This window comes from Globicephala melas, chromosome 2, assembly GCF_963455315.2.
Source record: "Globicephala melas chromosome 2, mGloMel1.2, whole genome shotgun sequence".
NCBI lineage: Eukaryota > Metazoa > Chordata > Mammalia > Artiodactyla > Delphinidae > Globicephala > Globicephala melas.
Genome location: NC_083315.2, coordinates 11,010,482 through 11,038,255, shown reverse-complemented (window position 1 = coordinate 11,038,255; position 27,774 = coordinate 11,010,482). Strand labels below are relative to the sequence as shown.

The 27,774-nt window shown below is 38.5% G+C and overlaps 1 protein-coding gene across 8 annotated transcripts in view; it reads right to left on the bottom strand.

Annotated features, from left to right (window-relative positions):
* The window catches only part of ARHGAP21 (Rho GTPase activating protein 21), a 168,892-nt gene that overhangs the window by 56,609 nt on the left and 84,509 nt on the right, over window positions 1-27,774 (bottom strand). For 7 of the 8 annotated variants that reach the window (XM_060292800.1, XM_060292824.1, XM_060292835.1 and 4 more), the window contains exons 3-4: window positions 19,750-19,929; window positions 17,316-17,340 (exon numbers count right to left, since the gene is read on the bottom strand). The exons of the other annotated variant lie outside the window; for it this stretch is intronic. In XM_060292800.1, the coding sequence (XP_060148783.1) occupies window positions 17,316-17,340; window positions 19,750-19,929 (205 nt within the window). The remainder of the gene's footprint in view (window positions 1-17,315; window positions 17,341-19,749; window positions 19,930-27,774) is intronic. 8 annotated transcript variants of the gene reach the window in all.

Genomic DNA, 27,774 nt, shown 5'->3' with positions numbered 1-27,774 from the left:
AATCTTTGTCTATCCTTACTTTCCTTTGCTCTTTCTCAGTTGAGGATTTAGTTACCAGCTTTCTTCAGGACCTTGTTCCCCAAATGGTCTCTTCTCAAGTGTAAAACCAATCTCTCTTCTTCTCTCCAGATCTCACAACACACAAAAGCTTCCCAAACTTAAGAGAACAACAAAACTTCTCCCTACCCTGCCACATAGCTTTCACCTCTCATTCCCCATCCTTTCATTTTCATACTTCTTGAAGAATAATCTATACTCACCTACTCTCATTTCTTTACTTCTAATTCAGGGTTTCTCAGACATTGACAAGTATCCTCTGGGGGACAGCATGCATCCCCCCCTCCCCACTGTTCCCTGTTCTAATTTATGTCACAGCCCACTGACGCACCGGATCCACTCTGCCCACCACACTGAAACTATTCTTGGTAACTTTACCAATTTGCTACTTGTCAGGGCAGGTCCAACAGTATCTTATTTTTTCTTTTTTCAATATTTATTTATTTGGCCGTGCCGGGTCTTAGTTGTAGCATGCGGGATCTAGTTCCCAGAGGAGGGATCGAATCCAGGACCCCTGCATTGGGAGCACAGGGTCTTAACCACTGGACCACCAGGGATCTCCCCCAACAGTATCGTTTTAGTCTCTACCCTAACGAATTCTCTAGGGCAAATGCAAGTTATCCACCCTCCCCTAAAAATGATCGCCTCTTAATTAGCAAGCCACCAACTCCTCCTGGCTGTCCTTATACCTTCCAAACTTATTTTCAGATTTCCTTTCTGATTCTCCTTTCTCTGACCAGCTCTTAGATGTTGTCTTTCCTAGAGTTCTATCTTTATGCTGTGTGTCTTCATGCTCTCCGTGTATGATTTTATTGATGCCTAGGGCTTAGTTATAGCATATATAATGATGACTTCCAAGTTTATTTTCAACCCTACCTCTCCCTATGAGCTCCATACCCAAATTTTCAACTAGGTACTGAACATTCTACCAGCATCAGAAACATAACTTATCCCAGACTGAAATCATTTCCCCGGGGGAATGAGGTGGGTGTGTTTCACTTCCGTATCCCTCAGTCAATGATACTTCCATCCATCCACTCATTCATGCCAGGAAAGCCAAGCATAATCCTCCACAAGACATCTTTAACTGGTGACATACAATCTACCCCACGTCCTACTACCAAATCTGGGCAAAAAACAACTTCTAAATACCTCCGAAATCTGTTCTCGAAGGCTGTTTTTTCCTTTGTCCTGATAAAATCCTATTCAGCACAAAGTACACCCCATCTGAGAAACCCTTCCCTGGTGGTCAGATGACTTGCCATGCTGTGATCCTGCCACAGTTGTGCAGACCTCTGTTTCTGCACTTATGTAATTATTTTACACCTTCATCTTCCACCATCCTATATAAAGATTCATCAAATGCATATAGGCCAGGAATTGTTCTGGGTTTAAAGAAAAAAAAGTAATAAAATAAAGTTGGGAATTTCCTGGTGGTCCAGGGGTTAGGGCTCCGCGCTCCCACTGCAGGGCGCATGGGTTCAATCCCTGGTCGGGGACTAAGATCCCGCACGCCGCGTGGCCATAAATATATACATACAAATCATTTTTAAAAGTACAAAAAAATAAAAATAAGGTTCCTGCTCGACAATCCACCTGAGGCAGAAAAATGTTCAATGAGAAAAAAGCAGCATGAGAGATGGTGAAAAGTGTGACAGACAATAATAAGCGGAGTGCGAAGGGAAGGGAGAGGGAGAGGCAGGGATGTGATACTATTTTTAGGAAATGGTCAGGGAAGTCCTCTCTAGCAGGTGACATCTGAATCACTATCTAAAGGAAATGAGATTACAGGCTATATTGCTCCCTTCCCAACAATTAGTTTAGTGACTGACTCTTGGAAGTGACTCAACAAATGTCTGCTAAGAGAATGAATAAACAACAGGAAATATATTTCTAGACTTAACGCATCTAGCATTCATAGGCAAATACTTCTATTGCAGCTCTACACCAGAGATGAAAAATTATCTGTTAAATTTTGAAAGCAGGGACCATCACAATTAAATTCACTTTTTATTAACTGGATCTATGAATCATGTATTTTGAGTATAGACTAACTGGAGAGCAACCAGGAAGAAAATGAGCCTATTCAGCTAAGTGGTGTCTGTGATCACGGTCTTAAGTTATGGAGCAGCTAAGAAAAGACAGCTCAAAATCACGTAATTACAGGTCATCTCTGGAGCAACAGTTTCTATAGAGAAGTGATTTCTAGGGCAGTCTAGAACATTAATACTCCAACCAGGTACTTTCCTGGACTTTCACCTTTATAGCCCTATTGTTCAGTATCCCAATTAGTTCTCTAAAATCCTAGATCGCCTATTTCCTAAAGGTTTTAGAACCATTAAAGAGATTTTTTAATCGCCTTTACCCTCTTGGCTGCCAAACTACCTTCATGCAATGTCTCACAAAGCCTGAAAATCTACTCCAAAAATTGGATTTCTGACAATACCTACTTTAATGCAATCAAATTCCCTTCATTTTAGATTTCTGTAAGTATGATTTCCTGGGACCTTTAGAGTGAAGTTAGATTTTTTTTTTAAACCTCTCATCTAACTTTACCAGTGTCCCAGTTTATTTTACAAATTCCTACTAAGGTCCAGGATTACCGTGTTTTTGTTATTAGTGTTCCAGCTTACACACTTAGCAACTGTGTGAAATAAGATTTCTAAATTTAAAAAGTGTCACCGAGACTTTGTGTTCAAGGGGGACTGATGGGAGCAAGGTGAAAGAAAAATAGGAAGGAAGTAGAGAGACAATAATTCCTCAACAGCTGAGGTCAGATACTAACATGCTGACTTTTGCAGCTTCGGGAACAGTCATTTGGGAATAGCACCAAGTGAAGGTGGTACTAGGGCGGTACCCCCCTTTACTCAATACATTTACTCAACAAACATTTGTGCTCCTACTATGTACCATGAACTTAGCAGGCACTGAAAATTCAACAATGAAAGACAGTGTCCACCCTTAGTGATCTTTGTTCTTAAAGTAACACATAAAAACATTTTTTAATAAACGTAATGACTAGTTTGGGTATGTAGGAAAATTTTACTTCGAACATTCTACTGCCCAACTCTTGATAAAAGACAGAATCCCCCTTCTTATTTTTCTATTTTCTGTTATCAGATCTGTATTACTATCATCACCTCCCAGGAACAGGTATATTAGGAAGTAGGAAGTTTTCACTTGTTTACTACAATCACTCAGATTAACTGTGTCCAAAATATGAGTAGGGATTTCCCAGGAGAAAATCAGGGAAAGAGCCTACCTGCATCTTTCACTAGTTGTGAAACAGCACTCTACTCCCTCTTGTACAAAACATCCTTTCAAACGTTTGGAAACTACTGAACATACTGAAAGCTATCACTTTCTCCCCCGTGTGTATATATATCTATATATCTGTATCTATATCTATATATGTCCTTGTCATCACTGTCCTTTACATCTGGCACTCCACAGTGTTTTGCTTTGTCCTATTTACTCAGAAGACCCTGAAGCCCTCCTTTCCCGTGTTTCCTACCTGTCAAATGAAGAGAAACAAAATAAATATATTGAGTTAACCTGTTGCTAGCAACATATAACATAAAAATCACTTATTATCTTTGTGTGTGTACACGTGTATGCAAGTTTATACATGTGTGTATATATTTTTACAGTAGGAAACATTGCCCATAATAGCAGACTACAAATAACTTGGTAATTTTATTATAACTATGTTGATAGAATAAAGTTATTTTAATAAGACAAATACATGGGCAGCAAACCATTCACTGAAGTATCCATATATTAGCAAAGTGAGTGAGTACAGGGAATACATCACTTATAATTGCGCCATAGTGTATACGCATACGAAGTCCAGCTACTAGAAAACTACCTGCCAGGACTTCCCTGGCTGTCCAGTGGTTAAGACTCCATGCTTCCACTGCAGGGGGTGCGGGTTCAATCCCCGGTAGGGGAACTAAGACCCCACATGCCACACGGTGTGGCCAAAAAAACAACAAAGAACAAAAAAAGAAAATTACCTCCCAAAATTACTACTAATATAATATATTTCCAGGTTAGAACTTCCATCTTAAGGGCTTCTGCACTCAGCAGGCAGAGGAAAAAGCCCAAGTCTTGTCCAGTTAGGAATCTGTCAGGAGACTTTCCCCACACTGAAGAGTAAGGGTTAACTGGAAAGAATGTTCCCACCAGCCCAGAGGCTACCTCAGTTTTAACTAAGCAGAGCAGGGGGTAAGGGAAGGGAAACCGATCTCTAAGAAGTAGCTAGAGGCCGAACTTCACATAGATTTATAGGCTAAATCAAGTAATAGCCTGGATCTGGATAAAGCAAACAACAATCTTTTATCCTAGATCTCAAAAAATCTTCAGTAATGATATTTGAAGGTCAATAAACACAAAATAGTCAAACATCCACAAAAAACACAAAATACTCAAGCATCCACAAATAATAATAATAACAGCAACAACAACAAAAAAAAACTCCAAAAACACAACACCCTCTGAGCTAGAACCACCAGGAAAAAAAAGAGAGAAAGAGATCCACAAAGGCTTCTGATAATGGAATCACCAGACAGAGATTACAAAACAACTTTGCTTATCATGTCTGAAGAAGTTTTTAAAATAAGCCTAAAAATGGTAAAGAGGAAACTATAGGAAGTGATCAAGCATATTTGGTGCACTACCCTAAAGAACTTCTAATAATTAAAATGTAAAATGCAAACAGCTAAAAAGAAAATTATTGAATATACATAGGGAGAAATTACCTGGAATGCAGACACACACATGCACACACACAGAGAAGAAACAGAAAATTCAGGAGCCATGGGGGGTAGAGTAAGAAAATCTAACATATGTTTGATTGGAGCCCCAGAAGAAGAGAGCATTGGGTTACAGGAGGACACAGGTAATATGTGATGAGATGCTGGCTGAAAATTTCCTAGACTGATGATAGACATCCATCTACAGACACAAGAAGCTCAATGAATCCCAAACAAGAAAAATAAAAATATATCCTCACCTAGACTCATCATTACAAAATGGCTAAACATCAAAGATATAGAGAAAAATCTTATTTATTTATTTATTTAGGCTGCACTGGGTCTTAGTTGTGGCACATGGGATCTTTGTTGTGGCATATTTAGTTGTGGCAATGCGGGATCTTTAGTTGTGGCATGCTGATTCTTAGTTGTGGCATGCATGTGGGAACTTAGTTCCCCGACCAGGGATTAAACCTGGGCCCCCTGCATTGGGAGCGTGGATTCTTACCCACTGGACCACCAGTGAAGCCCCTATAGAGAAAATCTTAAAAGCAGATATAAAAAAAATTTGCGTTCAAAAAATCAATAAACCAAAATAGGAGAATGAAGTCCAGGGAGCCCCATGTTTTGCACTGCTTTTCGCCTTGAGGCAAATTCTGCTTCCAAAGTAAAGGCTGAGACTGAGAAGCTGTTCACGGCCTCCCTCAGTCTCCAAGGGTCAGGGACACAAACATGGACGTTGGGGTCCAGCAAGGAAGAGGGCCCTGGAAAACACTATATGCTTTCAATTGGGCCTCCCAAGGAGTACAACATGTGAGTAGGGCTGCAAAGGCAGAAGCCCAGCCCTGTTCTGCCAAAGAGAACACAGATGACTGCCAGCCCCAGCCTGGACCCACCATCACGTTCACACTTGCCACTCCCCCGCCCTCCGAAGCAGGACTCCTCTAAGGGGCAGTGTTGGTCTGGGGACTCCTCTCTGGCCCAGCACCTTCTGAGAACTGTGCTGCAGTCAGGGCCTTCCTACCAAATCCTCTTTTCCTCTCTTCTTTCACAGGCGTCAGACCCGTATCACAGTCTTAAGTCTTCCCCGTCCTTTCCTGCTCCTTTCTGCAGGCCTTTCCCCCAATAAATCTCTGCCGTGTCTAATCCTGTCTTGCCACCATTTCTGTCTTTGTGTCTGCTTCTCAGGGAACCCAAACTGACACTCCAAATATCAAAAGGACCAAAGTCCACCTTTATGTGAAGCAATCCTTGAACAGAGATGCAAAAATTCTAAATAAAACAGAAAGCCAAAACTTGTAACATATAAAAAGTACATACATTAGGAACAATCTTGGTTTAGTTCTGTAATGCAAAGTTGGTTTAACATTTAAAAAATAAATCAATATAATTCACTATATTGAGACTAAAGGGGAAAAAAAATCAAATGTTTATTCCAAAAGATGCAGAAAAATTCAAAACTCATTCATGGGAGAGATACACCACATTCGCAGATTGAAAGATTCAATACCTCAAATATTTTCAAATATTCAACACTGTAAATAATATAAAACCAATCAAAATTCCAGAAGAATTTGTTTGTGTGTGTGTGTGTGTTACTGTAAATGGACAAGAAAAGCCAATCCAATCTTGAAAACAAAATTGGAAGACTTACTCTACCTAATAGCAACACATTATATAACTACAGTAATTAAGATCACAGTTTTGCAGCAAAGAAAGTGACCAATGGAATAGAACGGAGTTCAGCAAACTTTTCTGTAAAGGGCCAGATGGTAAATATTTTAGCCTTTGCAGGACTCATACAGTCTCTGTCGCATATTCTTTTTTTTTTAAACAACCCTTTAAAAATATAGAACTATTCTTAGTTTGGAAGCTGTACAAAAATGAGCCACATGAGCCACATGCCGACCCCTGGAATAGAATATGGTCCAGAAACAGACCAAAACATATATAAACACTGTATGATCAAGGTGGTATTACAGAGCAGTAGAAAAAATAGACTTTCCACTAAATAGTGCCAGGCCAAATGCATATCAGTATGGGGAAAAATTAACCTTGATCCCATACCACATATAAAAATAATCAATTACAAGTGAATTGTAGATTTAATTGTGAATGACAAAACCGTACAGCATCTCGAAAGATAACACAGGAGAATATCTTCGTGACCGTGGAGTAGAAAAAAATTTCTTCAATAGCACTCAAAGTTTTAACCATAAAAGAAAAGACTGATAATTTGGACTACATTAAAATTAGGAACTTCCCTTTATCAAAATTACTAATAAGAAATTGAAAGGCAAGTCACAGCTGAATATCTGCTAAATATATAACTAATAAAATCTTCATCAAAAATATTTAGACTCCTACATATGAATTATTTTAAAAAGCACTGATAGCTAATAATCAAACAAAAGGTAATCGACTTCATCAGTGTCAAGAAAGTTTAAATTAACCCACTCCACTACACACTCACTAGAACGGATAAAATTAAAAAGACTGACAGGGCTTCCCTGGTGGCGCAGTGGTTGAGAGTCCGCCTGCCGATGCAGGGGACACGGGTTCGTGCCCCAGTCCGGGAAGATCCCACATGCCCAGGAGCGGCTGGGCCCGTGAGCCATGGCCACTGAGCCTGCGCGTCAGGAGCCTGTGCTCTGCAACGGGAGAGGCCACAACAGTGAGAGGCCCGCGTACCGCAAAAAAAAAAAAAAAAAAAGACTGACAAATGCCAAGTGTTAGTGATGATATGGAGCAAGTGGAATTCTCATACCCTGTTAGTGGCTGTGTAAATCGGTATAATCACTTTGGAAAACTTTTTAGCAGTATCTACTAAATGTGATTGTATGCATACCTATGAGTCAGTAATGCCATCCCTAGATATATATACCCACCAGAAATGAGGACATTTGTGTACAAAGTACGTGTAGTAAGATGGCTCACAGTTGCACTGTTTGAAATAGGTAAACACTGGAAAAAATCTAAATGTCCATCAACAGTAGACTGAATAAATTGCATATGTTCTTTTTGTTTTAAATCAACTTTATTATAATTTACCTAAGATAAAATGTACCCATTTAAGTACACAGTTCCTAAGTTGGACAAATGTACACACCCATGCAACCACCACCACAATCAAGATATAGAAGATTTCCATCAAGCCCAAAACTTCCCTTGTGCCTCTTCCTAGTCAATTCAGGCAACCACACATTTGTTTAGATTTGTCTTTCCTGGAGTTTCACATAAATGGAATCAGACAGTATGTACTCTTTTTGCACTTGGCTTCTTCACTAATCAAAATGAGTTTGACAGGAAAAGCGTGAGCAATAAACATAGACAAATTAGATTTCATCAAAAGTTAAAATTTTGTGCATCAAAGGACATTATCAAGAAAATAAAAAGACAACCTACAGAATGAGAGAGGATCTATGCAAATCATGTATCTGATAAGGGCCTAGTATCTAGAATATATAAAGAATACTTCCAACTCAAAAACAAAAAGACAAACAGCCCAATTAAAAAAATGGGCAATAGATTTGAACAGACATCTCTCCAAAGAAGATATAAAAATGGCCAACGAGCCCATGAAAATGCTCAACATCATTAGTTATTAAGGCAATGCAAAGCAAACCAAAATGAAACACCACTTCATACTCGATAGGTTGGTTATAATAACAAAAATGGAAAATAACACGTGTTGGTGAGGATGTAGAGGAACTGGGGTCCTCATATATTGCTGATGGGAATGTAAAAATGGTGCAGGTACTACGGAAAACCGTTTAGCGGTTCCCCAAAATGTTAAACATAGAATCACCATATGACCCAGCAATTCCACTCCTAGGTATATACCACAAAGAATTTAAAATAGGAATGCAAACAAACACTTGCACATGCATGTTCATAGCAGCACTAATCACAACGGTCAAAAGGTGGAAACAGCCCAAATGTCCATCAGTGGATGAATGGATAAACAAACTGTGGTATATACCTACAATGTAATATTATTCAGCCATAAAGAGGAATGGAGTACTGATATATGTGACACACAGACAAACCTCAAAAACATTACACTAAGTGGAAGAAGCCATATGAAAAAGGTTGCATATTGTATGATTCCATTTATATGAAATATCTAGAATAGGTTAAATCCATGGGGACAGAAAACAGATTGGTGGTTGCCAGGGACCTGGGGGAGGGGAGAACAGTGAATGACTGCTTACTGGACATGGGTTTTCTTTTGGGGTGACGGAATGTTTTGGAACTAGATAGAGGTGGCAGATGCACACTGCATACATGTTCTTTAATTCTCTACTAAATGTCACTGAATTGGTCACTTTAAAAGAGTGAATTTTGGGGCTTCCCTGGTGGCACAGTGGTTGAGAGTCCGCCTGCCGATGCAGGGGACACGTGTTTGTGCCCCGGTCCGGGAAGATCCCACATGCCGCGGAGCGGCTGGGCCCGTGAGCCATGGCCGCTGAGCCTGCGCGTACAGAGCCAGTGCTCCGCAACGGGAGAGGCCACATCAGTGAGAGGCCCGCGTACCGCAAAAAAAAAAAAAAAAAAAAAAAAAAGGGTGAATTTTATGTTAGGTGAATTCCACCTCAAGAAAATAAATGCTTTTGAGACTGATCCAAGATGCCCTGTGTAGTCCATTATATGGATATACCACAATTTGGTCATCAATTCATATGTTGATTAATATTTAGGTCGACTCAATCCAGTGCTTATTTAATATGAATAATTTGAACATTTCTGTACAAATATTCTTGCAGGCATGTTTCATTTATCTTGGGTAAATACCTATAAGTGCTCTTATCATTTCACAAAAATAAGTAAAAAAAAACAAAACAAAACAAAAACAAAAAAAGTGTTGTCAGTCATAATACAACTGAATCAAAGATGAAAACCAACTGCAGACATTAAAGCAACGATGCTTTATCCTTAAGCCCAGCAGATTTAAGCCAACAGTACATATTCAATTATGAAGATAAAGAAGAAAACTAAAGAGTAAGTATGATATGCTAATTCTATGTTAACAAAATTATACCTGAATTTTGAATCAGTGATTTTTTTACTTTTCTGTTTTTTTTTGGCTGCATTGGGTCTTCATTGTGTGCACAGGCTTTCTCTAGTTGCAGCGAGAGGGGGCTACTCTTCGTTGTGGTGCACAGGCTTCTCATTGCGGTGGCTTCTCTTGTTGTGGAGCACGGGCTCTAGGTGCACGGGCTTCAGTAGTTGTGGCTCGCGGGCTTAGTTGCTCTGTGGTATGTGGGATCTTCCTGGACCAGGGCTCGAATCCATGTCCCCTGCATTGGCAAGCGGATTCTTAACCACTGCACCACCAGGGAAGTCCCTCAGTGATTTTTTTAATACTGCTTGACTTTCAAGGGAACAGAACCCTCTTTCTTTCACATTTTCAAGAATGAATTATGTGAGAGTAAAGTTCTTTCTGAGAAGCTGGGGTGGGAATTGAGAGAAAACTCTAGAATCAAACTGTCCAACTCTACCACTTGCTAGTTAGACACTTTGTGCCTCAATTTCCTCATCTTAAAAGTGGAGATGAGGGCTTCCCTGGTGGCACAGTGGTTGAGAGCCCGCCTGACAATGCAGGGGACACGGGTTCGTGCCCGGGTCCCGGAAGATCCCACATGCCACGGAGCGGCTGGGCCCGTGAGCCATTGCCGCTGAGACTGCGCGTCCAGAGCCTGTGCTCCGCAACGAGAGAGGCCACAACAGTGAGAGGCCCGCGTACCGCAAAAAAAAAAAAAAAAAAAAGATGATAATAATATCCACCCCCAGAAAGTTGTTGTGATGATTAAATGAGTTAATCCATGCAGAGTCTTAGAACAGCACCTGGCACATTGTAAGTTAGCTGCTTCCGCCACCCGGTCACTACCACCATCATCACCATCACCACCATCATCGTCCTCATCACCACAATCACAGCCATCATCACCATCACCATCATCACCCCATCACCATCATCATCACCCCATCACCATCACCCCGTCACCACCATCACCAGCATCATCTTCATCATCATCATCTCCCCATCACCAGCATCACCACCACCATCATCTTCATCATCATCATCATCATCATCATCACCACCACCATCATCATTTCTACTTTGTAAAATATCTTCAAGACAGTTTAAGACACCTGTGGTTGTTCAACTGAACAGCACTAGAAGTTAATAAAAATATGCAGCTAATTAGTATATTTACCTAACTACCAGAGAAACTCAAAGCTCAAATAATTTACCTGTCAATACAGTTAAAAATGGATCCTAAGGGGTTCAGTTAATGTGCCTTCCCAAAGACATCATGAGATCTGTGAAGCCCACTCGGTTAGTATTGCTACATTTCAAAAGTAACATGAACACAATTCTGACACCCTACCACCACACCACAGACCACAGACCTACCCATAATAAGAATTTCTTCTTCCAACCAATTTTCAGGTCCATAATTTAGCGTTATATTATCCTGAGGGAATAGGTTTTCAATCTATTAATGGAAATCAATGGCATAAAATATACTCAATTTTCTCAGCTCTACAGAATTTAGATCTTCATTAAACTGAAGAACATTTGATCTCTAAACATAGTGAGTGCTGTTCATTAAACGATGAACTAGGCCAATTACATTTCTCTCTTAGGGAATTTGGAATTATTATGATGAGAGAGGAAGGAAGGAAGAAGATACAGTTAGGGTTGTTCCTTCTACAGAGGTCAGCATATGAGACAATCATGTATAATCAAAATTATCTGTGAACATCATTTAAACCATCCTGTAAGTAGCAGAGTTTAGGCCCTTGGAGGATCATATGCCAAGATTTTGTTGCTGTTGTCTGTGTTGTTACTCTGCATTTAGTTACTTTCCAGGTCCTAATTCTGGTGTCTGGGGCACCCTGGGTATCCTACAGCACTTGACTTTGAATTTGGAGATGTCTTATTTGTTTCTTAGAATTAACACATCTTTCCTAAGGTGGCCTGGCAGGGGCGGGGGGTTCTATGTCTTGCCACTAAACTATCCTTCAGTAGAAAACTCTAACACGGACTACAGAGCCGTTTGTCAGAAGTGACCGCAATCACAAAATACAAATTTTTACTACTGAGAAAGTATACAGAATTCCCAGATACTTTTTTTTCCTACTATTAACATGCTTGAATATACAGTTTAATGCCAAAGTAGAAATCCACCAGTTATCGAGCATCTAACAAAATGACATACACACTTTAGAATACTGGAAGTGTCCCTACAACTAAGCTGAGGTAGACTTTTTCTCATAGAATAAGTAAAGGAGAAATAATGGTAATTACAAACCTTCTATTATTCTTATTTTGATTATTTATGAATTTATGATTTAAGGGACAACAGGACGTCAGCAAGATGGCAATTATCCGCCAGCATTATTATCACCAAGAAGTATTTTTCTACCTTGATGGCCTTTCTCTTGTAAACAGTATTTGCATTATAGCGCAGAAAACTAACCAACAAGAAAGAAAAATAACTTTTAAAACACAAGAGAGGACACATATATACAAGATATGAGAAATAATATATAACAGAATGGAAAAGCTGGGTAAAGAGAATAATCGGAAAAGTGACTGGCAAGAGACTCCACTGAGGTACCAAAGGAAAGAACACCAAACAAGACCTTTCAACCGTTCCACAGAATTCTGGCAACACAGCAGGATCTCTTAGGAGCTTGAATAAAATTCTGGGAATTCTTTTCTCTCCAGTGATTCTAGGCTCTGACTCGGATCATTATACCGGAGGTTGGGATTCTATTTCATTAAACAAAATTCATATAAAAGGATCTCGTAATCTCAGTACGCTTGAAAATAAGTCTGAAAAGGAAATGAGACTATAAAATAAATATCGAAACATTCAGGTGAGTCAAAATAACAGATTACGTGTCATCTGTCTCTAAATAGGTTGTATTTTTTAAACGGATCTATAAATAATTGTTCACAAGTCAGAACACATTTTTCACATAGAATATGTTCTGACGGATGATCTGATCAGTTTATCTGAAATGGTATTATGAGTACTAAACGTAAGCTAAGTAGGCCTCTGTAGACCAGCCTGTGACTCCCACTGCCAACTGGGATGACGAAAGCAAGCCTGGCCCAGGGAGGCAAAAGGACACAGAGAACTAGGAACTCTTTAAACTCATTTAACTTTCCAGGTCCACTGCCAGCCAGCTATTCAGAGTCCAGTAACAAGTGGTGGGTGCTCCTATAAGATGTCTGGGGCCTCTGAACTTGGTGTTTCCCTGACTTTGTTGTGAATTCTTTGTCTTTAAGTGTTCACAAATATGGAACAGGCTTCCTTGTTTTTTGGTTTTTTTTTTTTCGCTTTTTGGCCGCGCCATGCAGCATGTGGGATCTTAGTTCCCCGACCAGGGATCGAACCTGCACTCCCTGCATTGGGAGTCCTAACCACTGGGCCGCTAGGGAAGTCCCCCATGCTTCCTTGTTTTTAACTTTCTCAATGCGGAGACATTTCACAGAGTTAATTTCCTAGCATAGTAAATATACCCTATATTTATCTACTAATTCTTGACCCTATGTAAGTCAAACTATTTTTTTAAGTCAACAGATATAAAATCGCACAGTTTAAAGAAGATGGGCTTCAGAGTTATACATGCCTGATTTGGAAGTCCAGCTCTGTGACTTAGCTGTGTGATCTTGGGCAAGTTACTTTACGTCTTTTTCAGCCTCAGTTTCCTCGTCTACAAAATGGGAATACTGTCTCACACCTCACAGCATTACAGTGAGGATTAAACAGCATAATAACACATATTATGATTCCTACTATAGATTAAGTCCTCAATCAGATATTAATTTCTACCACCCTCAAAAAATTAAAAATCAGGGCTTCCCTGGTGGCACAGTGGTTGAGAGTCCGCCTGCCGATGCAGGGGACACGGGTTCGTGCCCCGGTCTGGGAAGATCACACGTGCTGCCAAGCGGCTGGGCCCGTGAGCCATGGCCGCTGAGCCTGCGCGTCCGGAGCCTGTGCTCCGCAACGGGAGAGGCCACAACAGTGAGAGGCCCGCGTACCGCAAAAAAAAAAAAAAAAAAAAAAATTAAAAATCAAGTAGTTCTCCTTTCAGGTATATTACAAACATATCATAAAATTATTTCTTTAGGTATTCTCATATCTTTTTATAGTGTTCTTCTTAGGAAGAAAACCATACAGATGTTCTGAACTTTATAAATAATCTTACTTTGATGGACCTGCTTCGTAAGAGGTAAGGTGCTTGAATTTGTATTTTTCTTATTTTAAAACCTTAGTTACATTGTGTTTATTTTAATTCTTCTATTGGCCTTTTAAATTAAATTGTTAAACTAGCTTATAATTATTTTCTCCCTCAATCTGTTGGATTCCTAATGATAAGATTATTACATTTCAATTATTTACATTCTTTGATTTTTTTTCTTTTAGCTATTTTATCTTCTAGTTATTAACATACTGATTGACTCTATATTTTCTTAAACTAACATTTTTCTTACTCATGATTACTCCTTCATTGACAACATGCAATGCCAGTAGAATGGCCAGATAATTTAACCTCAAACTATAGCGGTAACTCAATTCAGATCAAAATTCAGTTGTGAGGTATAATAATCATGAAAGATCACTGGATATGTAGTCCTTAATATCCATTCTTCTAAATGGTCCGAGTATTGTCACCAGATCAAGCCAGACTCTTGGGGACCTGTACAGTCGGGCCATTGTTTTGGCATCCATCACTATAACCCAAGGTTTCTCAACACTGGCACTATTAACATTTGGGCCGGATAATTCTTTGGGGTGGCGGGGGTGGGAAGGGGGGTGTCCTGTGCATTGTAGGATTCTTACCAGCATCTCTGGCCTCTCCCTGCTAGATGCCAGCAGCACACTCTCCCCCCACCCTAACTGCGACAACCAACACTGCCATGTGTTCCCTGGGGAGCAAATCTGTCCCCAGTTGAGAAGTTCTTTACACTAAATTGGACCGTGGGGTTTTGAAACAGCTTACATTGAGAAATCTCTTTAAAAATAGTCATATAAAGGGATGGTACTGAGGATGTTACCTACTATATTATTCTTTGTTTCCATTAGGAGGAACCATAGGAGAAATGTGTCTCAGACCTCAGGGCAAACCAGATGTTGTTTTCTTATGGATAATGTGAATCCTTGGCTAATCCTTAAATAATAATCCATCCTTCCTTCCTCCTTCCCTCCCTTCCTCCCTTCCCCTCCCCCTCCCTTCCTTCCTTCTCTCCTTCTTTCTTTCTCTCGCTCTCTCTCTCTTTCTTTTTTTCTTGCCATTGGAAAAGCTCAGAAGCAAATTTATAGCCCATTTTTGATAACAGTGTAGGATCTGCAGCACACATTTATGTGGACTAAACCTCTCAAATGTCAGTTTAATTCATTTTTCCCCCATGAACGTTTTAATCTTATTTTTATCTTACTATAATACATGCATGTGTACACAAACACTTTTTTGAATGAGATTAAGTATAAATTAATAAATAAAATGGTATTTAAACTGTAATTTTTCCCAGCAGATGACACCCTTTAGTCTCACTTTATCATGCCTCTCCAAATCTCCTTCTATTAGATCTAGATCTTCCAAGTTTTCCCTTACAAATGTTTAAGTCTATTATCTCCAGTCAAAGCATATAATGAAATGTCACTTCAGTGAATGGATATGTCAGAAATATAATCATCTGCAGAATAAAGTTTTATAACTAAGTCCCTCTACATTTATTAGCAGTATATCTCTCCCAGTAGAAACTAGAACATGACAGGCATGAAATTCTAGGCGCTGTGTGTCTGGTAGGTAGTCCAGGCATCAGTACATCACTCTGTAGGATGATGGGGAGACAGAGGACCCACGTCTTCTTTTCTCTTGCCTATCGTGGTTTTGTCAGTCTTCCCTTTCCCCACTAAGGCCAAGTAACATTTGGAATCCATCCTGAGCCCTGGTGCACGACAGATGGTGACCTTGTGCAAGGAGTGGCCCATCTTGCACAACGGTGACAACTATGAAGGGTCCTACCTCACCCTACACACTCATTACTTTTGATAGTGCTGAAAGAAACCATTTTCCTCTCAGTTTAACCCTTAACATAATCATTCCAAGACCTCAAATCAGAGATGGGTATCATAAAGGTTCATCAACAGGTGAGTGGATAAACAATTTATGGTCTATGCAAGCAAGGGAAAAAACCACTCAGCAAAATAAGTAGTACTATTAGTACCTACACTTACAAAGTGGTGAATCTAAAAACTACTACGCCAAAGAAGACGGGCTGAGAAGACGTATCTTTGAAAGATACAAAGAGTACACATTGTATTATTCCATTTATAAGCAATTCTAGAGGAGGCAAAACTCATCTATAGTGACAGAAAGCAGCTCAGCGATTGTCTAGGGCCAGCAGAGTGCTGACAGCAAAGCCATACAAGGGAACTTTATGGAATGACTCAAAGGTTCTTTTTGATATCACATCTTGATTGGAATGGTGGTTTCCCATTACATATTTATCACAACAAAACCTGAAGTATAACAGTACACTTAAATTACGTGCAAATGGGTACTCTTGCTAAAAATGCATCACTTCAAACTAATAATAAGAAAACATCAAGACAAAACCAAACTGAAAGACATTCAAAATAACTGATCAGTGCTACTCAAAATTATCAAGCCCGTGAATTACAAGGAAAGACTGAGGCACTGTCACAGACTAGAAGAACCAAGGGGGTGTGACAAATGAATGCAATGTGAACTCCGGGAACAGAAAAGGGGAAAAATCCAAATAAATCCTGCAGTTTAGATAGGAGTGCCTTAATTTTGTTAACTGTACCATAGTTACGTTTTTAACACTAGGGGAAGTTGAATGAAAGATATATGGAAACTTTTCACTATTTTTACAACTTTTTAAACATCTAAAATTATATAGAAATGTTTTCTAGATGGGTGCTTTTTATTGTGTATAAATTTTAATTCATTGAAGTTCATACAAGATTGAAACAAAAATAAATGGCAGTTTTTAAGAAATAACCCCATCCCCAGCCTTTAAGTTCATTAAATATGTTTAAATCAAGAGTAAGACTAACTACAAGAACCAAAATACTCTACTTCTCAATATTTGAACCAATAAATCTAGCAGATAAAACACACACTAAAAGAATCACTAAATTTAAAAGATTACTAATTGAATAAAAAATCTCAGAATTACTTCCCTCAGAATCATGATACGTTCCCCCACATAATCACTAATATATAAATGACAATAAAATCGTCACACAAATTATGGTGACACAATGGAATCCATAAAATTTTGAAGTCTACGGTAAAAACGTTTAATTTCTATGACTCTCACATCTAAGGACTGTTGTTATATATTTGGACTCCAAAAACTATATCATCTCATTGAATATTACTTAAAGACTGGAAGGGCATGGGTAAAAAAACATTCAGAGAAAAATTAAACCTTTTATAACATACCTCCTCTGTTGCCATTTTCTTCATCCTACAAAATAAAAATATATATATTCATATATGAATAATGTTTGTAACTGGTAAAATCACAGTGAGGCTCAATTCAAGTCAAACTGCCCTCCCCAAAATGTGCCAATTACAGTCTCACAAACAGTGCCTCTTGCCAGAAGGAGGAAGCTGTCACACACAGAGATGCGAAGGCTGTAGGTAAAGCCAATTTATGAGGACAACAGAAGCTTCTGACATACTGAGTGTAAGATGTCTAAAACGGACATCCGCGGAGAGCTGTCAGAAGTAAACAGCTGTACAGAGAGGGCCAGGCTGGTCATCACTTATGTACTATACATCGAAAAATGGGCCTTTAAAGGCTATTACAGGACCCAGAACTGTCTTTGGATACATTGGCTCCAAATTGGTATATATTTAAAACCTTGAGCTTTATCTATTTGGTTGCTTTCATTGCTACCAGGCTGTCTTGCTGCCATGTTATCTACCTCTAGCTGGGAAATTAGAAAAGCAACTTTGAAAAACTAGCATAAAAATACATTTATTCAAATATTTGTTGAGCCTCTACCATACAAAAACTACAATGTACTGCAGAAAGAAAAACAGAGATTTAGTGAAGGGCTGATAATTTGTTATACAATTTTTGACCTTTATTTTGGCTGCCCAAATACATGGTTTTTTCCTGGTTATATGCTCTGTTCTGAGACTGCCAAGGTTGCCAGATACATAATAAAGACGTTGTATTAGCTGCACATTTTCTGAAAGCTCTACAATATTAATTTTTATATACTCCTTTGAAGTGAATGATCAAATTTTTATAACTGAAAAGATTTCAATAAATATTATCCATGTAAAAGGTACAAGACAGACCTATTTGCAAGAACATCTGTGTTAAATAACAGCATTAATAGCTGAGGTTTAATGAGCAATTATTGTCTGCCAATTCCTGTACTAACTGTTTTATATGTATTATATCACTTAACACAGCCACAGTGAGAAAAGTGCTGTCACTGTCTATTAGGAGACTAACCCAAGGTCACAAAGCTAACAAGGGCAGAGATGGGACTCAAACCCAGGCCCTTTTGACTCCAAAGATTGTGTTAGCAGCTACACTGTGCCTCTAAAATTTCTAGAAATATTTTCCGATTATAACAATAATAATAATGCATTTGAAATCCGTGTTTAGTAAAATCATCTTATAAAAACTGTACTATCTACATCATCATGATCCAAAGCTCTTCTTCAAAACAAAACCAAAAGACAAAAAATAAAATTCAGTCTTAATATGTAATTAACGCAAGGGACTTAAATTTTCAACTACTCTCACATGTGACCTAACACCTAAGTTTTACTATTTAAGACATTTAAATATAAAGGCGATTCTTAGGGAATCCAGTTCAACTGTTTTATACATTTCAGGAACACCAAACTGGTCAATTTTAATTCTAAAGATAGAAATTATTCAATTCTTAAAAACTCTTTAGTACTTTTAAAAGCTTATCTTATAAGACATTTTCCTAGATAGAAATATTTAAGAAAGATATAATAAAAAAAGTGTGGCCTCCAGAAGCAATTTGACACTATGTTTTACAAGACAGCCCAAGATTCACAGATATTTAGAATTAGAAAGGATTTTCTAATCTTCTAGTACAATCCCCTCGAATTAGAATGGAAATCTAGAAGCCAAAAGAAGTTAAGTGGCTTGGCCAAAGTCTTCGAAGTCTTCTGAATGCCATTATTTGCATTACACTGTTGAACAACAGTTAAGCATCAGGCATTCACGTTGGCCAAGTTCAAATCCTAGGTCCACCACTTACTCATTATATGACTCAGACCAGTTTCCATATCTATTATATGAGGTTAATAATAAACTGATATAATGCTCATAAAGAATACAGAACAAGTACTCAGGATGTCAGCTGCCATTATAATGATTCCATCCGCTGCTTATTAGACCATGTTCCTATATGTTGAAACATATTAGTGTAATGCACTCTAGTGAGAAGCTGTGTTTTTAAATTCTGACTTGCCATCATATTACCTATCTGAAAGTTAAGTATCAGTCTAATTCTAATAATTTTTTATAACTGTCCAAATATTTTAACGAACTATAATATTTCCTCTGCATGCTCAGCCTAGAAAGCTCAACCACCTTTCTAGATATTAGAAAAACAGCTACACATTAGAAAAAGTAGAGTGAAGTTTAGAATTAGAAGTTCTAGTAAAAAAGATTTGGAGTTCATAATCAGTATGACCTTTCAGAGGAGATTAAAGTGTTTGTTCTAGAAGGTAAAAAATATCTAAAAGATGGAAAAGAATATAATAAAAATGCAGATATGACACGATTCTTTTAAGATAGAAAGAAGGCAGGATGAGAGGAAGACAAGAAGGAGACAGGATTTGCCTTGTGTTCTACTTTAATTACTTCTCTTACCTTATATGAAAATTGAATTGCAGACTCTGGGGGATAAACAATAAAATGCCTTAATGTAAAACCAAAGCCTTGGGATGTTCTTTTCAACATAACTGTTTTGGGACCTGGCCAGGAGAATGTTTCATCTTCGGATGGTGATACAGTTTCACTTTGTTCTTTTCCATCTTTACTTTTTGATACCTAAAATGAAAGATGTTTAAAAGTTAACTATGTAACACAATATACTTCATCATTTGGGGAAAAATTTATGTGTAAAAATGTAATACCTGAGTGCAGAAAGGAACTTACTGGAGAACAAGAACCATATTCTGATGCATGAACTATACATGGTACAACAAATCATGCGGATTACCAAAAACTCAATTTTTTTCCTCCAGTGGGATGCTATGAAAAGTTAATCAGAAGCAAGAAAGAACTCTGGGAAATGAGAAATATAATGGCTAAAATTTTAAATGCAATAGATGGAATGAAAGACAACACAAAATCTCACAGAGCACTAAGGACTAAGAAACAGAAACTATGAAAGAAGAGACATGAAACTGTTGCAAGTAAGAACACTAAACATGTTATCAGTCCAATGGCAGCAAAGGATATTAGAAAATAAGAGCTAAGGCTTCAGGTTCTGAGCGTAAATTCGGTACCCACATAGATAATCCTTCCAATATCCTGGCTTTCCAGTTCTCTGCTATCTCTCTCCAACTCTTGGCTTTTATCTGCTCATGAGTAAAAACCCTCTGCAATCTCAGATCAAGGAGCCCACCCTGCATCCCGCTCACATGCCAACCCTTACGATTCTTCCATCTGAAGCTGACCCTACACCCGTCCCTCACTGCCCCATGTCCTCAGCTCTCTCTTAAACCAGCTTCAGTTCACTCCTTTGCCTTTCCCTCACTTCCTCAAAGTCACCTGAGAAGACCTCACCCTGGATAAATCAACATGACCTACTCTGGACCTGCATGCACTCACGTGGCCAAACATGGGTGGAGAAAAACAGAAAATTAAGCCGACGGCTTTCCCTCTAAGTTCATGACCGCTAACCTCAAGCGAGCCTTCAGTGTTGTCTGTCCATTTCTCTCCAGTCCATTCATCCAAGACGACCATTTCATCCCTTCTCCCCCGCCCTCACTTGGGGCTGATGACCTTGCTTTCATTACACCGAAAACACACAAGCAAGACAGTGAGAGCTTAGTCGCTGGCCACATCTCCCCGCCTACCTGCAACTGTGCCACGTTCCCGTTTCCCTCCTGTGACAACGGCTGCACTGCCCATTGTTCTAAGGCCCCAGCACTTATGGACTAGATCCTATTCTCTCTTCCTAGACAAAGACATGGTCCCAGCGATTCTCCCCTTGCTCTTTTACATCATGTTTTCTCTTCACGACATCATTCCCATTGGTGCATGTGTACATTTTCTAAGTTCTTTAATCTTAAAACAACAACACAAATCCTCTCTTGACCACAGCCCTCGCCAGCTTCCACTTTGTCTTTCTGCCTATCTTTACAGGAAAACCTCTTGAAAGTTGTCTACTCTGCTATATCTCCAATTATTTTTCTCCCATTTGTCTCTTAAATCCCCTTAAATCAGGCTGTTGCCTCCCTAATTCCCAGAAACTGCTCTTGTCAAGGTCCCCAAAAACTTCTATGTCTCTGAATTGAATGATCAATTCTCAGCCCTCGTCTTCTGTGACCACTCCTGCCTGGAAAACTTCCCCACGTGACTTCCCACACCGAATCTCCTCCTAACTGCCGGGATTCTGCTCAGTCTTCTTCGCTACCTCATCAACTGCTCCACTTCTGAATTTTGGAATACCTAGGACTCAGCCATGGACCCTTCTACCTCTGCTCTGGCTTTCGGTGATTTCCCCAATTTTTATCTCTAGCCCAGACATCTCCCCAATCTAACAGGCATCTCAAACTTAACCTGTCTACCTTGCTGCTAAGATTTTGTATGAAATTACAATTCCAAGTTCATCTCAGCAGTTTTGAAATGTCACCTTTATCAAACGACAAATACTTGAATGTGCTTGATTCCATTACGTTTTTTATTATGCTCCTCTAGTGAATCTTATCTATTCTTCCACAATGATTTGCTTAACATGAAGGTATTTAAACTTAAAAATGCTCCTGGGAGCAATTTTTCAAGAGACTTCTAAATCCTGAACATTTTCATCATTCGTCAATATTTGGGTTGTTACTAGTTAGCTATTTTATCAATTTCATGTTCTTTTCCATTTGGGAAGACACTAGATAGTAACATTTCCCAGCCAAACCTGCAATAGGGGAGGCTGTGATCAAGTGCTATCCAACAGAATGGAAGTATTATAAATATACAAAAATGAACAGTATTTCTACACACTGACAATAGGCACTTGGAAACTGAGATGTTTAAAATATACCATTTAAAATGTGAAAAACTAGGACCTCCCTGGTGGTCCAGTGGTAAAGAACCTGCCTTATAATGCAGGGGACGCGGGTTCGATCCCTGATCAGGGAACTAAGATTCCACATGCCGCAGGGCAACTAAGCCCACATGCCACAACTACTGAGCCCACGTGCTCTGGACCCCACGTGCCACAACTAGAGAGAGAAAACCCAGATGCCACAACTAGAGAGAAATCTGGGCACCGCAACAAAGAGCCCACGTGCTACAACTAAAGACCCGATGCAGCCAAAAATAAATTAAATAAATAAATAATATTTTTTTAAAAAAATAAATAAATAAAATGTGAAATACTTAGGTATAAATATGACAAAAAATTTGCCAGACCTGTACATTATAACTCCAAAACACTGCGGAGAGATTTAAAGAAAATCTAAATAAATGGAGAGATACACCATGTTCATGGTTCAGAAGACTCAGTATTGTTACAATATCAACCCTCCCCAAATTGATCTATAGATTCAATGAAATCCCAGTCAAAATCCCAGGAGATTTTTGTGTAGCGTTGATAAGCTGTTTCTAAAATTCACTTTGAAATGAAAAGGACCTAAACAACCAAAACAACTTTGAAAAAGCAGAATAAAATTGGAGGACTTACAAGACTTCATATAAAGCTACAGTAATCAAGACTCTGAGCCACCGATGGAGACGCTGTACATTTGAAGCTCATTTATCGTAAACGCATTTGAGTTTATTCCCCCTTCTAAAACTTGGAGATTTTAAGGGGGAGGGGGAGTAACACCAAACATCAACATGGCGGACTCAAGCCGAGTCTCAAATAACTGCAAAAGCAGTCACATACTCAGGTAGAATTTGTAGCATGAAAGTTGCTATTCTAGGCTTAACTATCCAAGTAGTGTAGCCTAAGCTTTAGGCAGTGACTGGATCCTCCTTTTGAGATCCAAATGAGAGAATTATTTGTATATGCACGCAAGTTCATTCCCTCCGTGTGTGTGTGTGTGTGTGTGTGTGTGTGTGTGTGTCTCTCTCTCTAAGTTTCTCTGCATCCTCGAGGGCATTTGGTATTGTCATTATTTTTTCTCTTAGCCACTGTGATAGATGTGTGGTGATATCTTGTTGTGGTAATATTTGCATTTCCCTACTGGCCAATGATGAACATCTTTTCCTGTGCTCAGTTGCCATCTCCTTGTGTAATTTTAAAGCACAAAAGAATCTAAGCTATGAGCAATATAAGTGAACCTTTTCCTGTTACATATGAGGAAACTGAGGCCTGGATTATTTAAGTGATTTGTCTAAGATTATTGTTGGCTAGTATCAGGGCAAGAATTAAAATCATGGTTAAATTAAGATCATGGTTTCCTGAATCTGAGGCTAGAATATTTCCCCTGTGTCACATTACTTTTCGTCATCTCTTCTACTGTGCAGTCTGCATAGACTTTTCCCTCCAATAGGTCTTTGATCTAATCTATTATTTTTAAATTTTATTTTTCTGCAGGACTCTAATTTTACTTTACAAACACTTTACATGTATTAAATTTATTTCTAATGTATTATTATGACTTGGCCTCACAGCTCCCAAACATATTCAACTTTTCTTTCCTTTTCCTTTGAACCATATAGATAAGGCTCTTGGATCCCGGTGTCATGCTTCAAGTTTCTGTGTTGAGCCTGTTCTGTCTTGTTCTACTGAGTTCTTTACAAAAATGGAGAAAATGGGATGAAGAGTAAGCAATTTCTTTTTCGCTCCCTGCAAACTAAGATTTCTTGAGGCAACAAAGCTTCGTTGTCTCAATTATTTCAGCCTCCCAAGAACATCACATTGAATCCTCTTTAGTTTCCTTACCTTTTCCCTACAGGAAAGAAGGGTTACAATTCTTTCTACATAAAAAGAGAAGATGAAAAGAAATACACATATGTGCCTTTCTCCCTCCTTCTCTTCCTTACCCACAGAGGCTTTTGATCTGTTGGATTTTATAACAAGGGCAAACTGCAGGCACACAGTGAAGGACACAGCAGTCAGATTTCTCCACTTGAGAAGACCCTTAAAACGTTATCTCTACACGTGTCTCACCTTCCCACCATGAGCACCAATTCATGTACCAACAGCCTCAGCGTGCGAGAAGCCAAGAAGTGGCTGGAACCATAGCAGTCACATTCCTGTGCACTAAGAACTGACATCTGATTCCCTGAAAAGACTTCATAACAAGGTCACCTGCTTGAATAATAACTGAAGGTTAAAAGAAACCGAAATAAAGATAAAAACTAGATATAACAACCAGGCAAAGCAAAGAGGACAAAAGTATAGGCGAAAATGCTAATCATATAACAATAAAGGTAATTAAAACCTCACAGAAGGGAATGCACACTGGCACGACAGAGCCCTTTGGGATAATGGAAATGTTCTAAAAGTGGATTGTAATGAAAGTTTCACTACTGTATAAATTTACTACAAGCCACTGAAATGTCACTTAACAACAGGTGACTTTTATGGTTTGTAAATTACACTTCAACAAAAATGCTTTAAAAAAAAAAAAGTGGCGCAGGTAAAAAGTACAAAGTCTAAATGTTTGCCAGAGGTGAAAGACGCAGGGCTGTCATGAAAGCAAACACAAGAGAGTTAAGAAACAATCCCTGTATACACAGTAACTATATAACCCCTAAGCTATCTTTTGTAATTACTTGTACCTTAAGTAGAATGGGATGGCTTCCTAGTATATTCCAGGAATCATTCACGATAAAGCATAAGAAAGTATTATGTTCATCCGAGAAGATCCTAACATTGACTCCATCATATTTCTAAGTTTATAAGCCCTACTCCTATGGGTTACTTGAAAATGTTTTGCTATTTTTTTTAAAATCTTACCACTTATAATATTAGTAGTACCAGTTGCTTAAAGTAAGATTTTTCTGCCTTATTTTAGGGCCATTCTTTCTCGCGGTGATGATTTGAATATGTGAGTCCTTTTCCTTTTTTATAGTTGAATTACTGAACTCTTCTAGTTATGACTGTTATCTGGGCTTGATGTTTTTTCTTTCATTACATGGGGAGATGGCACACACAGGGGGGAAGAGCATGGACTCTGAGCCAGAGTCCCTGGGCCTGGGTCCTTGATTTCTCACCAGCTGTGTGCCTTGGGCATTTGGACCTCGGTTATTCATCTTCCATACGAGGGTGGTAATAATAGTGCCTACCTCATAAGCTTCTCATGAAGATTAAATGAGTTACAGTTTGTAAAGTGTTTAAAACAGTACATCACACATAGCAAGTACTCTTTTAACTGTTTTTCTAAAACCACAGGGGTCACCAATACATAAAGGCTTATCTCAAAAGTGTATTACACAATAACACTTTTCACATACTCAGGAGAATACTGTGTAAAACATAGTTTTGTCTGAAGGGGAAAACAAAATCTTGAATAGCCACAAAACTTCCTAGATTTTTATGTACCACAAGAAGTCGGATGGAGATATGGGTTCACTGTGGTTGAGTAACTTGTCAAAACAGCTAGTAAGTGATAGAGCCAACCTACTCTTTCCATTCTATGCCATGAGTGGAGAGGAAACACCATGTGGTTTACATATTTGGACACTGCCTATCTTTAAGCTTCTGTCTCCACAGTCCTAACGCCACAGAGAGTTAATCTCACAGCAAATTATTCCTCACATACTGACTTTCTGTCATGAGACAGAAAGTCTCTACAAATTTTCAGCATGAGGAGATCTTGTGTGTTTAATTAAATAGCTTGTTTGTTGAATTCCAATTGAGTTAAAAGAATCTTGAATAAAGCTCTTTATATGCTACATACACCTGGCAACTCTTGACTTGGAGCTTCTGTTGACGGGGAGTCTCTTTCTTAAAAAGTAAAAAAAAAAAAAAAATTTTTTTTTTTTTTTTTGCCAATCCAGGTTGATAACAATCGAAACTACTTTGATGTTGAATATCTAGATGTGTCTAGATGTACTTTTCTAAGAATTAATTCTAGTTCTCAGTAGATATTTTAATATTTAAGAGATGAAAGATGATGGCCAAAGAAATTCTAACACTTTCATGACTTGAAGTTAAAAGATCTAGATGACGTTGGTCCAAAATATTTCAATTAAATGCTTGGGCTTAATTTTTAAACATATAACTCTTAAGTTTTAAGTGTATTATTTCCTCAGACATTCATTTATACTATCTTTCATGTAAGTTGATTGGTCATATGGGTCCTTGCTGCTGCTGTTACCTCTGTAGGTTTCATTTATGGATTGTTTTGAAACAGCTGGTATTTTCCTATGTGATTTCCTTCCCTATTCAAGGTTCTGGTTTCTAATGGAATTTTTATCTAGACAGTACTGTTCTCTCTTCTCTCTCTCTCTCTGATTTACTTTCAGATCCCACCATGTCAAAGACATGAGGTCTTAATTCCACAATTTTAGAACTTCACTCTCATAGAAGATAGGTATTTTAAAATCTGAAGTAAATGAAAAAAATTGGAAAGAATGGTGTAAACTTTCTAGAAATGTTTTATAAATAGCTTAGTTTTGACTACTACTATGACTTTGGAAAGTTATCTCTAATTTTCTTCTGACTATAATCTGTCAATATTATCAGTCTCACAAAATGGTAAAAATCAGAACGTACTTCTCTTCATAAATTATCCATTCAGACCCATTTTCTGGGCATATTCTTGCAGTTGTCTTACTAGTAGTGATGATGGGATTAGATTATACTTACTTCTGTCCCTTGGACCTCCTGTGACTAACAATAAATGTCTTCATGATATTAGAGGAAAGTCTGAGCTTGTTTCCTAAAATAGAGAAATCACTTTCAAGATGACACATTAATGACAATCCTCACTTGTCATTTTTATAACTTTCCATATAATTTGAAAGAATTCATCTTTATTACTGATTCCAGAAGTAAATATGACTGAATCTCACTGGCATATTGTCTGCATTCATTCTTTCATCTTTAATAGCTTCTGACATTACTTCCTAATTCTGTTATCAAAAATATTCACCAGGGCTTCCCTGGTGGCACAGTGGTTGAGAGTCCGCCTGCCGATGCAGGGGACACGGGTTTGTGCCCCGGTCCGGGAAGATCCCACAGGCTGCGGAGCGGCTGGGCCCGTGAGCCATGGCTGCTGGGCCTGTGTCCGGAGCCTGTGCTCCGCAACGGGAGAGGCCACAACAGTGAGAGGCCCGCGTACCGCAAAAAAAAAAAAAAAAAAAATCACTAAAGTAAGAGAATCTGGGAATGTGATTAGCTGTTTACCAGAAAGAGGAGGAAAAGGGTTGATGAACAGCTAGCCAATCTCTGCTGTGGTTCATTGATGTTCACTGGTGTATAAAATTTCATTGTGAATATACCACATTTTATCTATTACATGATCCTCTAAAAGGAAATAGGGTTTTTCCCAGTTATTCTGCTATTACAGAAAAAAAAAAAAAAGTTGCTAAGAGCATCTCCTGTTTATAAAGACATCCTTCACACCATAGTTTCTTAAGGTATTTACACAGTAGTCACATGGTTTCTTTATGGTATTTACATATGTTTACATATCATTTAGATGGTTTCTTTAATGTGTTTACCTGGTACAGGATAGATGTTTATAGTATAATAACAGACGGTGGCTTAACATA